Source organism: Musca autumnalis, unplaced genomic scaffold, assembly GCF_047663935.1.
Source record: "Musca autumnalis isolate F117 unplaced genomic scaffold, ASM4766393v1 scaffold_5, whole genome shotgun sequence".
In the NCBI taxonomy this organism is placed as follows: Eukaryota; Metazoa; Arthropoda; class Insecta; order Diptera; family Muscidae; genus Musca; species Musca autumnalis.
The window spans coordinates 183,632,141-183,644,570 of NW_027412088.1; the positions used below are offsets into that span (position 1 = coordinate 183,632,141).

Consider the following 12,430-nt stretch of genomic DNA (forward strand, 5'->3'; position numbering starts at 1 on the left):
CGAAATAATTCTTGTAATATTGATTTAAGTATGGGATTGAATTTCAAATTGCCCAACGCATCACAAAGTTTGAGTTTTACATTGATAAATTTTAACGACTTTTGCCCGTTAATGGGTCGAACATCAAGCATTAGGGCAATATCTGTACTTAGCGGTAACTGACGATGCAGTTCAATGAAAAAGTTGAGGACATATTTATTCTTGGACACATTCTGCACATGACAATAGTTACGTTTTACCAAATCGGTAGAGACATCACAGCAGAGACTTTTTATTTCAAAGAAAAATTCAGTTTTTGGCTTGGCCTACAAGAGAAGGGTGTGCGGGTAGCATTAAACTAGATTTTTTTAATTAACCGTTAACTGCGTTTTTACCTGGGCTTCCTTCAAACAATGCTGTATTTTAAAATAGAGAAAAAATTTAAAAAACAAAATTTTTATTTTTCTGGTTTATAATAAATGCCACAGTTGAATTGAATACGCAGCAGAACTCAAACTGATGATCATCAATTTTTGTGAACAAAATTATTATTGTTATTTAATTATTTCCATTTTAATGTGATCATAATTGACGAAGAAAATAAGCATTGTGATGGGTCAATGTGATATCAAATCAATATAATAGTAATGTTTTTGCACTACTCTGCAGATTTTTTAAAGAATTTTTTTCAAGGACCAACAGTCCTTCAAGCGTGGATTTTTTAAGAAATTTTTCCCAACGACCTACAGTCCTCTAAGTCTGGATTTTTAGGTAATTTTTTTAACGACTTATAGTCCTCCAAACGTGAATTTTTTAAGTATGCTATTTTTTCCATGGACCTAAAGTCCCCTAAGCGTGGATTTTGAAAGAATTTTTTTCCAACGACCTTAAGTCCTCATTGCATGGATTTCTAAAGTATTTTTTCCAACTACCTACAGCCATCCATGCCTGGATTTCTAAAGTAATTCTTTCCAACGACCTACAGTCCTCCAAGCGTTGATTTTAAAGAAATTTTTTCCGACGACCTTAAGTCCTCCTTGCGTGGATTTCTAAAGTATTTTTTCCAATGACCTACAGCCATCAATGCCTGGGTTTTTAAAGTAATTTTTTCCAACGACCTACAGTCATGCATGCGTAGATTTTTAAAGTAAGCAACTTTTTCCATTGACCTACAGTTCTTCAAGTGTGGATTTTTTAAGTAATGTTTCCATGGGCTTACAGTCCTCCAAGCGTGGATTTTGTAAGTAATTTTTCCCAACAACCTAAAGTCCTCCTTGCGTGGATTTTTAAAGTAATTCTTTCCAAAGGCCTACAGTCCTCCAAGCGTGGATTTTTAAAGAATTTTCTCCAGCGACCTACAGTGATCCATGCGTGGATTTTTATACCCTAAGCATTTATGCTAACGAGGGTATATACACTTTCATACGGGGAAAATGTGCCTCATCGAAATAATGGTTTTAGACCCCAAGTATGTTTGGACGAAATGTGTTTCAGACAATTTGGAGTCGATTTAGCAATGTCCGTCCGTGTGTCTGTCTGGCTGGCTTCGGATAGGTTCACTTTAAGACCTGTCCTCGAGACACTTTGACTTCTGTTGAAGCAACTTGCATTCGCTACCTCAATTACGACGATACATGTTTTTCCAGGGGCGAGTCCGTACTTCTAGAGGAAACAGTCCGAAATTTGTGAAAACCCCTATATGTAGTCGCTGCAGAGCACGATAACTTCTTCATCCCCTTAGGGTACCTCTCCCACAAAAGTTCAACATTCGTGTCGGTATGCAGTTTAGGGTCTCTTCGAAGATGCTTTGGAAATGAATGCCGATGCTGTTCGTTGTGCTCCTGGTGTTTACAGTCATATTATGTTTTCAGTGGACAAGTCCATGCTTCCTGGCATACTGGTCCAAAAGTTATAAGATGACCCACTGAAATGACTAGTGTGCCCAATATATATCAAAAAGATATGACTCTCAATATCAGATCCACTTTCTATGTCGAATATTCCTTTAAGTAGCCCCACCGCAAAACTTTAATCCTAATCCACATTATCGTCGGCAAGTTCAAAGGTACAAAATGGCCACAAAATTCTGAAAAGACCTGAAATATGTTCGATCTGTCCGTAGATTAATATTTCAATTCACATAGGCTGAGGGTAAATCTCTGTCGGCAAAGCCGACTGATACTTTTTTACTTGTTTAATTAACCCTTAACTGCGTTTTTACCTGGGCTTCCTTCAAACAATTCTGTATTGTAAAATAGAGAATAAATTTTAAAAACAACATTTTTATTTAACTGATTTATAATAAATGCCACCGATTAATTGAATACTCAGCAGAACACAAACTGATGATCATCTATTTTTGTAGACAAAATAATTATTTTTATTTACTTATTTCCATTTTAATGTGATTATAATTGACGAACAAAATAAGCAATGTGCTGGGGTCATCGTGATACGAAATCAATATAATGGTAATGTCTTTACACTACGCTGCAGATTTTTTAAAGAATTTCTTTCAAGGACCGACCAACAGTCCTCCAAGGGTGGATTTTTTAAGTAATTTTTCTCAACGACTTACAGTCCTTCAAAAATGGAATTTTTAAGTAATTTTTTCCATCGACCTACCGTCCTCCAAGCGTGGATTTTTAAGTAATTTTTTTCCATCGACCTACAGTCCTCCAAGCGTGGATTTTTAAATAAAATTTTCCCAACGACCTACAGTCCTCCTAGACTGGATTGTTAGGCCATTTTTAACGACTTATAGTCCTCCAAACGTGGATTTTTAGGTAATTTTTCCCAACGACCTACAGTCCTCCAAAAATGGAATTTTTCAGTCAATTTTTCCATCAACCTACAGTCCTCCAAGCGTGGATTTTTTAAAGTAATTTTTCCATGAACCTACAGTCCTCCAAGCGTGGATTTTTTAAAGTAATTTTTCCATGAACCTACAGTTCTCTAAGCGTGGATTTTTAAAGTAATTTTTCCATGAACCTACCGTCCTCCAAGCGTGGAGTTTTTAAAGTAATTTTTTCCAACGACCTACAGTCCTCCAAGCGTGGATTTTTTAAGTTATTTTTTCACGAACCTACAGTCCTCCAAACGTAGATTTTTTACGTAATTTTTTTCCATGGAGCTACTGTACTTCAAGCGTGGATTTTTAAAGTAATTTTTTCCAACGACCTACAGTCCTCCAAGCGTGGATTTTAAAGTAGATTTTCCATGGACCTACAGTCCTCCAAGCGTGGATTTTTAAGTAGATTTTCCATGGACCTACAGTCCTCCAAGCGTGGATTTTGCAAGTAATTTTTTCCATGGACCTTCAGTCCTCCAAGCGTGGATGTTTTAAGTAATTTTCCATGGACCTACAGTACTCCAAGCGTGGATTTTTTAAGTCATTTTTTCCATGGACCTACAGTCCTCCAAGCGTGAATTTTTTAAGTAATTTTTCCCATGGACCTACAGTCCTCCAAGCGTGGATTTTTAAGTTATTTTTCAATGGAACTACAGTCCTCCAAGCGTGGATTTTTTAACTAATTCTTCCATGGACCTACAGTCCTCCAAGCGTGGATTTTTAAGTAATTTTTCCATGGACCTACAGTCCTCCAAGCTTGGATTTTTTAAGTAATTTTTCCATGGACCTACAGTCCTCCAAGCGTGGATTTTTTAAGTAATTTATCCATGGACCTACAGTCCTCCAAGCGTGGATTTTTTAAGTAATTTTTTCCAACGACCTACAGTCCTCCAAGCGTGGATTTTTTAACTAATTCTTCCATGGACCTACAGTCCTCCAAGCGTGGATTTTTAAGTAAATTTTCCATGGACCTACAGTCCTCCAAGCTTGGATTTTTTAAGTAATTTTTCCATGGACCTACAGTCCTCCAAGCGTGGAATTTTTAAGTAATTTTTCCATGGACCTACAGTCCTCCAAGCGTGGATTTTTCAAGTAATTTTTCCCATGGACCTACAGTCCTCCAAGCGTGGATTTTTCAAGTAATTTTTGCCATGGACCTTCAGTCCTCCAAGCGTGGATGTTTTAAGTAATTTTTCCATGGACCTACAGTCCTCCAAGCGTGGATTTTTTAAGTAATTTTTCAATGGAACTACAGTCCTCCAAGCGTGGACTTTTTAAGTAATTTTTTCATGGACCTACAGTCCTCCAAGCGTGGATTTTTTAAGTAATTTTTCCATGGACCTACAGTCCTCCAAGCGTGTATTTTTTAAGTAATTTTTCCATGGTCCTACAGTCCTCCAAGCGTGGATTTTTTAAGTAATTTTTCCATGGACCTACAGTCTTCCAAGCGTGAATTTTTTAAGTAATTTTTCCATGGACCTACAGTCCTCCAAGCGTGGATTTTTTAAGTAATTTTTCCATGGACCTACAGTCCTCCAAGCGTGGATTTTTCAAGTAATTTTTCCCATGGACCTTCAGTCCTCCAAGCGTGGATGTTTTAAGTAATTTTTCCATGGGCCTACAGTCCTCCAAGCATGGATTTTTTAAGTAATTTTCCCATTGACCTACAGTCCTCCAAGCGTGGATTTTTTAAGTAATTTTTCCATGGACCTACAGTCCTCCAAGCGTGGATTTTTCAAGTAATTTTTCCCATGGACCTTCAGTCCTCCAAGCGTGGATGTTTTAAGTAATTTTTCCATGGGCCTACAGTCCTCCAAGCATGGATTTTTTAAGTAATTTTCCCATTGACCTACAGTCCTCCAAGCGTGGATTTTTCAAGTAATTTTTCCCATGGACCTACAGTCCTCCAAGCGTGGATTTTTCAAGTAATTTTTCCCATGGACCTTCAGTCCTCCAAGCGTGGATGTTTTAAGTAATTTTTCCATGGGCCTACAGTCCTCCAAGCATGGATTTTTTAAGTAATTTTCCCATTGACCTACAGTCCTCCAAGCGTGGATTTTTTAAGTAATTTTTCCATGGACCTACAGTCCTCCAAGCGTGGATTTTTCAAGTCATTTTTCCCATGGAACTTCAGTCCTCCAAGCGTGGATGTTTTAAGTAATTTTTCCATGGAAATACAGTCCTCCAAGCGTGGATTTTTAAGTAATTTTTCCATTGACCTACAGTCATCCAAGCGTGGATTTTTTAAGTAATTTTTCCATTGACCTACAGTCCTCCAAGCGTGGATTTTTTAAGTAATTTTTCCATGGACCTACAGTCCTCCAAGCTTGGATTTTTTTAGTAATTTTTCCAACGACCTACAGTCCTCCAAGCGTGGATTTTTTAAGTAATTTTTTCCAGCGACCAACAGTCCTCCAAGCGTGGATTTTTTAAGTAAATTTTCCATGAACCTACAGTCTTCCAAGCGTGAATTTTTTAAGTAATTTTTCCATGGACCTACAGTCCTCCAAGCGTGGATTTTTCAAGTAATTTTTCCCATGGACCTTCAGTCCTCCAAGCGTGGATGTTTTAAGTAATTTTTCCATGGGCCTACAGTCCTCCAAGCATTGATTTTTTAAGTAATTTTCCCATTGACCTACAGTCCTCCAAGCGTGGATTTTTTAAGTAATTTTTCCATGGACCTACAGCGTGGATTTTTCAAGTAATTTTTCCATGGACCTACAGCGTGGATTTTTCAAGTAATTTTTCCATGGACCTACAGCGTGGATTTTTCAAGTAATTTTTCCATGGACCTACAGCGTGGATTTTTCAAGTAATTTTTCCATGGACCTACAGCGTGGATTTTTCAAGTAATTTTTCCATGGACCTACAGCGTGGATTTTTCAAGTAATTTTTCCCATGGAACTTCAGTCCTCCAAGCGTGGATGTTTTAAGTAATTTTTCCATGGAAATACAGTCCTCCAAGCGTGGATTTTTTAAGTAATTTTTCCATTGACCTACAGTCATCCAAGCGTGGATTTTTCAAGTAATTTTTCCCATGGAACTTCAGTCCTCCAAGCGTGGATGTTTTAAGTAATTTTTCCATGGAAATACAGTCCTCCAAGCGTGGATTTTTTAAGTAATTTTTCCATTGACCTACAGTCATCCAAGCGTGGATTTTTTAAGTAATTTTTCCATTGACCTACAGTCCTCCAAGCGTGGATTTTTCAAGTAATTTTTCCCATGGAACTTCAGTCCTCCAAGCGTGGATGTTTTAAGTAATTTTTCCATGGACCTACAGTCCTCCAAGCGTGGATTTTTTAAGTAATTTTTCCATTGACCTACAGTCATCCAAGCGTGGATTTTTTAAGTAATTTTTCCATTGACCTACAGTCCTCCAAGCGTGGATTTTTTAAGTAATTTTTCCATTGACCTACAGTCCTCCAAGCGTGGATTTTTTAGGTAATTTTTCCATGGACCTACAGTCCTCCAAGCGTGGATGTTCTAAGTAATTTTTCCATGGACCTACAGTCCTCCAAGCGTGGATTTTTTAAGTAATTTTTCCATTGACCTACAGTCCTCCAAGCGTGGATTTTTTAGGTAATTTTTCCATGGACCTACAGTCCTCCAAGCGTGGATTTTTTAAGTATTTTTTCCATTGACCTACAGTCCTCCAAGCGTGTATTTTTTAAGTAATTTTTCCATGGACGTACAGTCCTCCAAGCGTGGATTTTTTAAGTAATTTTTCCATGGACCTACAGTCTCCCAAGCGTGGATTTTTTAAGTAATTTTTCCATGGACCTACAGTCCTCCAAGCGTGGATTTTTTTAGTAATTTTTTCCAACGACCTACAGTCCTCCAAGCGTGGATTTTTTAAGTAATTTTTTCCAGCGACCAACAGTCCTCCAAGCGTGGATTTTTTAAGTAAATTTTCCATGAACCTACAGTCTTCCAAGCGTGAATTTTTTAAGTAATTTTTCCATGGACCTACAGTCCTCCAAGCGTGGATTTTTTAAGTAATTTTTCCAAGGACCTACAGTCCTCCAAGCGTGGATTTTTCAAGTAATTTTTCCCATTTCAAGTCCATGCTTCCTGGCATACTGGTCCAAGCGTGGATTTTTTAAGTAATTTTTCCATTGACCTACAGTCCTCCAAGCGTGGATTTTTTAAGTAATTTTTCCATTGACCTACAGTCCTCCAAGCGTAGATTTTTAATAATTTTTCCCTTGACCTACAGTCCTCCAAGCGTGGATTTTTTTAGGTAATTTTTCCATGGACCTACAGTCCTCCAAGCGTGGATTTTTTAAGTAATTTTTCCATGGACCTACTGTCCTCCAAGCGTGGATTTTTCAAGTAATTTTTCACATGGACCTTCAGTCATCCAAGCGTGGAAGTTTTAAGTAATTTTTCCCTGGACCTACAGGCCTCCAAGCGTGAATTTTTTAGGTCATTTTTCCCCGGACCTACAGGCCTCCAAGCCTAAATTTTTTAATTTATTTCTTCCCTGGACCTACAAACTCCACGCGTGGATTTTTAAAGTTTTTTCCCTGAATTTAAGGGCCTCCAAGCGTGGATTTTTAAGTAATTTTTTTCATCGACCTACAGGCCTCCAAGCGTGGATTTTTAAGTAAATTTTTTTCATCGACCTACAGGCCTCCAATCGTGGATCTTTTAAATAGTTTTTTCCCTGGACATACAATCCTCCAAGAGTGGATTTTTTAAGTAATTTTCCCTGGACCTACAGTCCTCCAAGCGTGAATTTTTTAAGTATTTGTTTCCAACGACCTACAGTGGATTTTTTAAGTATTTTTTTCCCTGGACCTGCAGGCCACCAAGCGTGGATTTTTAAGTTTTTTTCCCTGGACCTACAGGCCTCCAAACGTGGATTTTTTAAGTTATTTCTTCCCTGGACCTACAGGACTCCACGCGTGGATTTTTTCCCTGGACATACAATCCTCCAAGCATGTATATTTTAAGTATTTTTTTAACGACCTACAGTCCATCACGCGTTGATTTTTTAAGTAATTGTTTTCCCTGGACCTACAGGCCACCAAGCGTGGATTTTTTAAGTATTTTTTCCTGGGCCTACAGGCCTCCAAGTGTGGAGTTTTTAAATAATTTTGTTTCTGTACCTACAGGCCTCCAAGCGTGGATTTTTTAAGTAGGTCGATGGAAAGTTATACTTAAAAATCCACGCTTGGAGGACTGTAGGTCCATGGAAAATAATACTTAAAAATCCACGCTTGAAGGACTGTAGGTATATTGAAAATTATACTTAAAAATCCACGATTGGAGAACTGTAGGTCCATGGAAAATTATACTTAAAAATCTACGCTTGGAGAACTGTAGGTCCATGGAAAATTATACTTAAAAATCCACGCTTCGAGGACAGTATGTCTATGGAAAAAGTTTCTTAAAAATCCAAGCTTGGAGGACTGTAGGTACAGGGAAAAAATTACTTAAAAACACCGCGCTTGTGGATTGTATGTCCATGGAACAAAATTAATTAAAAAATCTACGCTTGGAGGACTGTAGGTCCATGGAAAAAATTACTTAAAAAATTCACGCTTGGAGGACTGTATTTTCATGAAAAAAATGACTTAGGGCCAGTTTATGTATGTCGATAAGAAAATGAATGCGTAAAAAAACTACCAAATTTGAGTGTGTTTTTCAAATTTGTTTTTAGTTTTGAAGCAAAAGAAAAGGAAATAATATTTCCAAAACTAAAGTTTGGGTGTGTTTCATGCGCACACATTTTCGTTTCGAGACACATAAACAGGAGGTTAGAAAATATACACTTGGAGAGCTGTAGGCTAATGGCCCATGAAAAAAATTACTTAAAATATCCACGCTTGGAGAACTGTAGACTCATGGCCCATGAAAAAAATTACCTAAAAAATCCACGCTTGGAGGACTGTAGGTCCAGGGAAAAGATTACCTAAAAAATCCACGCTTGGAGGACTGTAGGTCCAGGGAAAAGATTACCTAAAAAATCCACGCTTGGAGAACTGTAGACTCGTGGCCCATGGAAAAAATTACCTAAAAAATCCACGCTTGGAGGCCTGTAGGTCCAGCGAAAAGATTACTTAAAAAATCCACGCTTGGAGGCCTGTAGGTTAAGGGAAAAAATTACTTAAAAATCCATGCTTGGAGGCCTGTAGTTCCGGGAATCCACGCTTGGAGGACTGTAGGTTAAGGGAAAAAATTACTTAAAAATCCATGCTTGGAGGCCTGTAGTTCCGGGAATCCACGCTTGGAGGACTGTAGGTCCAGGGAAATAATTACTTAAAAAATCCACGCTTGGAGGCTTGGAGTCCAGGGAAAAGATTACCTAAAAAATCCACGCTTGGAGAACTGTAGACTCATGGCCCATGGAAAAGATTACTTAAAAAATCCATGCTTGTAGGCCTGTAGGTCCAGGGAAAAATTACTTAAAAAATCCACGCTTGGAGGACTGTAGGTCCAGGGAAAAATTATTAAAAAAAATCCACGCTTGGAGTAATTTTTTCCATGGACCTACAGTCCTCCAAGCGTGAATTTTTTAAGTAATTATTTCCATGGAACTGCAGGCCTCCAAGCATGGAATTTTAAGTAATTATTTCCCTGGACCTATAGTCCTCCAAGCGTGGATTTTTTAATTAATTTTTCCCTGGACCTACAGGCCTACAAGCATGGATTTTTTAAGTAATCTTTTCCATGGGCCATGAGTCTACAGTTCTCCAAGCGTGGATTTTTAAGTAATTTTTCCATGGATCTACAGGCTTCCAAGTGTGGATTTTTAACGTATTTTTTTCTATGGATCTACAGGCTTCCAAATGTGGATTTTTTAAGTAATTTTGTCCATGGACCTACAGGCTTCCTAGCGTGGATTTTTTAAGTAGTGAGAAATATTCTTAACAAGATTTCCATTGTTGCTGTTATTATTATTTATTATTACTATTTTCTCAATTTAAACGTTCAGTAGAACCCTGAACAAATACCTTTCCCAGATAAGTTATTTCTTGATAAAAGGCAATGGTTACATTAAAATCCATGCTGGGTGCATATCCAGGAATAAGATCTTGGCTTACTATCACATCGGAAATGTTATAAAGAGTATTCTAAAATGAAAATAGAACATAAATAATTTTTCCTCAATAGAACAACAATACACATTCAGTCAAATTACCGCCTTAATTGGGCACTCCGCTGGTAGATTGCTGTGTTGTATCATTTTCTCCTGAAATATCATTACCAATGGATTCGTTTTCATATTACCCAAGGCATTACAAACGTTCATTTTAATATTTAAGAATTTTACAACCTTACGACCACCGGCCGGTCTAACATCAGCAAGGATATTTGCGTCGGTATTCGATGGCAATTGACGATTCAGAGCAATTAAGAAATTAAAGGCATACGCATTGTTGGTCACATTTTGTAAATCACAGTGGTAACGTATCACCCAATTATTACACACTTCACAGGTTACATTGTGAATTCTAAGGGAATATGAAATTTTCTTGCCCTGGCGAAAGGAAAATAAAATATTTTTTAGATAGAATTGAGGATTAGCAGAGAATACGTGTAGAATCCTTTAAAATATACCTGAATTTCATGCAGCTGTTGGATAAGTAAAAAAATAAAAATTATTTTTAACCACAACATTTCCACTTGAATATTTTCAATTAAATGGCATTTCAAACACAAAAATTAGTAAAGAAAATTGTCTGTCCGGAAAAATTATTGTTAATGATTTTTTGATTCATATCTAATTGCTGATAATTATTGCTGTAATTATTTATATGACACTAGCTGAACCCGGTGCGCTTTGCTACCCCGACATAGATAAATTATAATGGAATGCTTTTTTAATATTTTAGCGTACAAATAAATATAGGAGATATGAAGGCGTTCTCTACCCATTCAGGGATGTTTTGGAGCTACTATGGTATTTTTGTATGTTTCAGGAGGTAACACTCCTCCTAAAGCCTTTTCGACTATATGTATTCCTACGCAAGTTATATACTCTTACAGTACTAATTTCTCTTTATTTGTACAGATTGGATTTGGAGTGAATAAAATTAAGAATAGAACCAGGTTTGAGAACCTTAGGTTTGAGAATAGTTGTAATTTATTTTATAAATGGGACTTATTATTTCCAGGTCATATACATATTAACATTTTGTGATATCTTAAATTACTCTTAGGATAACTCCCACTCGTATTCATAATTTTTACTAAATATTGACTTAGTTATATCATATTAAAACATTATTCTTAAGAAGTCTCTCAAAGATATAATATTTAAAGCTGTAGCCTTCGTCAATTCTTTCTCAACTATAAGTACTTGTGTATATAATGATGACTTTTAAATATCTTCAAAATTTCATTGAAATTGGACATACGCACAGTGGTTCAGAATGGTTTTTTTCTGGTCAAAATTCTGTAACTTTTGAACGGATATTTTCATAATTCTTTTTTTCTTAGACAGATAACACAATCAGCTTTCAGACGAATTATAGGCAGCCAAATTCGGTCTGGAAATCGCAGAGAAATTCAAGGTCAAAGTTAAACTTTTGAGTTTTTTAAACTATTGTTCATAAAAATTTGAGTGTTCATGTGGTTTTTATATCTTCCTATGTATTAAAGATGGTCAAACACCAACAAATAGACAATAAAATTACCAAAAAACTAAAAAAAAAAAATTCAAAAAAATTTGGAAAAAAAATTTTTATCAAAAAATTGTAAAAAATTTTTTTTACAAAAAAATTTTAATTTTTTCAAAAATGAAAAAATACTCCTTCTGATTTTATACAACTTATATAACTCGTATAAAAACTCATATACTCAAAAAAATTTTAATTGGTATCAAAAAGCTGTAATTCATATGGAAACAGTATAGAAAAACACACAATTTTACCCATGTAATTTCAATAAATTGAAAAAAGTGTTAAACGGACGGAACGGGACGGGAACAAAAGTATATATGGGCTGAAAGAGGACTCTCGGGCATCTTTCTGTGAAAACGGAACTTTGTTCCATGTTGTTCTACAAAAGTTCTAGTCCACTAAATTTGGAATTTCATAAAATTTAGTACCTGAGGAAAAATAAAATAGCTCATGTTGTGTAAGCGCTACGGTAATTTGCTGGAACGATTTTTAAAGACCACAATCCTACCTAGCTTACAAAAAAACAATGAACACAATATCTGTTATAGTTTCCGAGAAATAGCTACATCTTTCTCCAGAAATTTGCAAAAATTACGTATTTCCTAAAAATGGGGAAAATGTTCGTTTTTAGGGGCACACCACGCCCACTCCTTCCAATATGTTGACCTAATTTTGTGGTTTCCTTAGTTTCAATATGTTTACTATCAAATCCCATATAGAAATTAAATATCTTTGACAAAACAAAAATTAGATTTTTGGCCAGGAAAATCGATTCCTGAACCATTGTGATACGCAACAAAAACATGAAAATATATATGGGAGCTATATTTTGATCTGAACAGATCTCGATATCATATTGCACATTTATTTTTACACCAAATCCCGTCTCAAATTCCAGATTTCAATGAAATTGAACATACATAACGTGTTTGGTGCACAAAACGCAGGAAATCGGCCGAATATATATATG

General features: G+C 36.3%; 1 protein-coding gene across 1 annotated transcript; it reads right to left on the reverse strand.

Annotated features, from left to right (window-relative positions):
• Window positions 1-9,740: 9,740 nt before the first annotated feature.
• LOC141387319 (uncharacterized) lies at window positions 9,741-10,461 on the reverse strand. The gene is made up of 3 exons (XM_073956858.1): window positions 10,397-10,461; window positions 9,978-10,316; window positions 9,741-9,909 (listed from the first exon to the last, which is right to left on the reverse strand). The coding sequence occupies exons 1-3, from the start codon at window positions 10,454-10,456 to the stop codon at window positions 9,754-9,756; spliced, it is 555 nt and encodes a 184-aa protein (XP_073812959.1). The 5' UTR covers window positions 10,457-10,461; the 3' UTR covers window positions 9,741-9,753.
• Between the last annotated feature and the right edge of the window lie 1,969 nt (window positions 10,462-12,430).

Coding starts and splice junctions, on each gene's coding strand:
- LOC141387319 (XM_073956858.1), bottom strand. CDS start 10,456: ATGTTGTGGTTAAAAATAATTTTTATTTTTTTACTTATCCAACAGCTG. Junction 10,317..10,396: donor AACAGCTGCATGAAATTCAG/GTATATTTTAAA, acceptor TCCTTTCGCCAG/GGCAAGAAAATTTCATATTC. Junction 9,910..9,977: donor CGGAGTGCCCAATTAAGGCG/GTAATTTGACTG, acceptor TTTTCATTTTAG/AATACTCTTTATAACATTTC.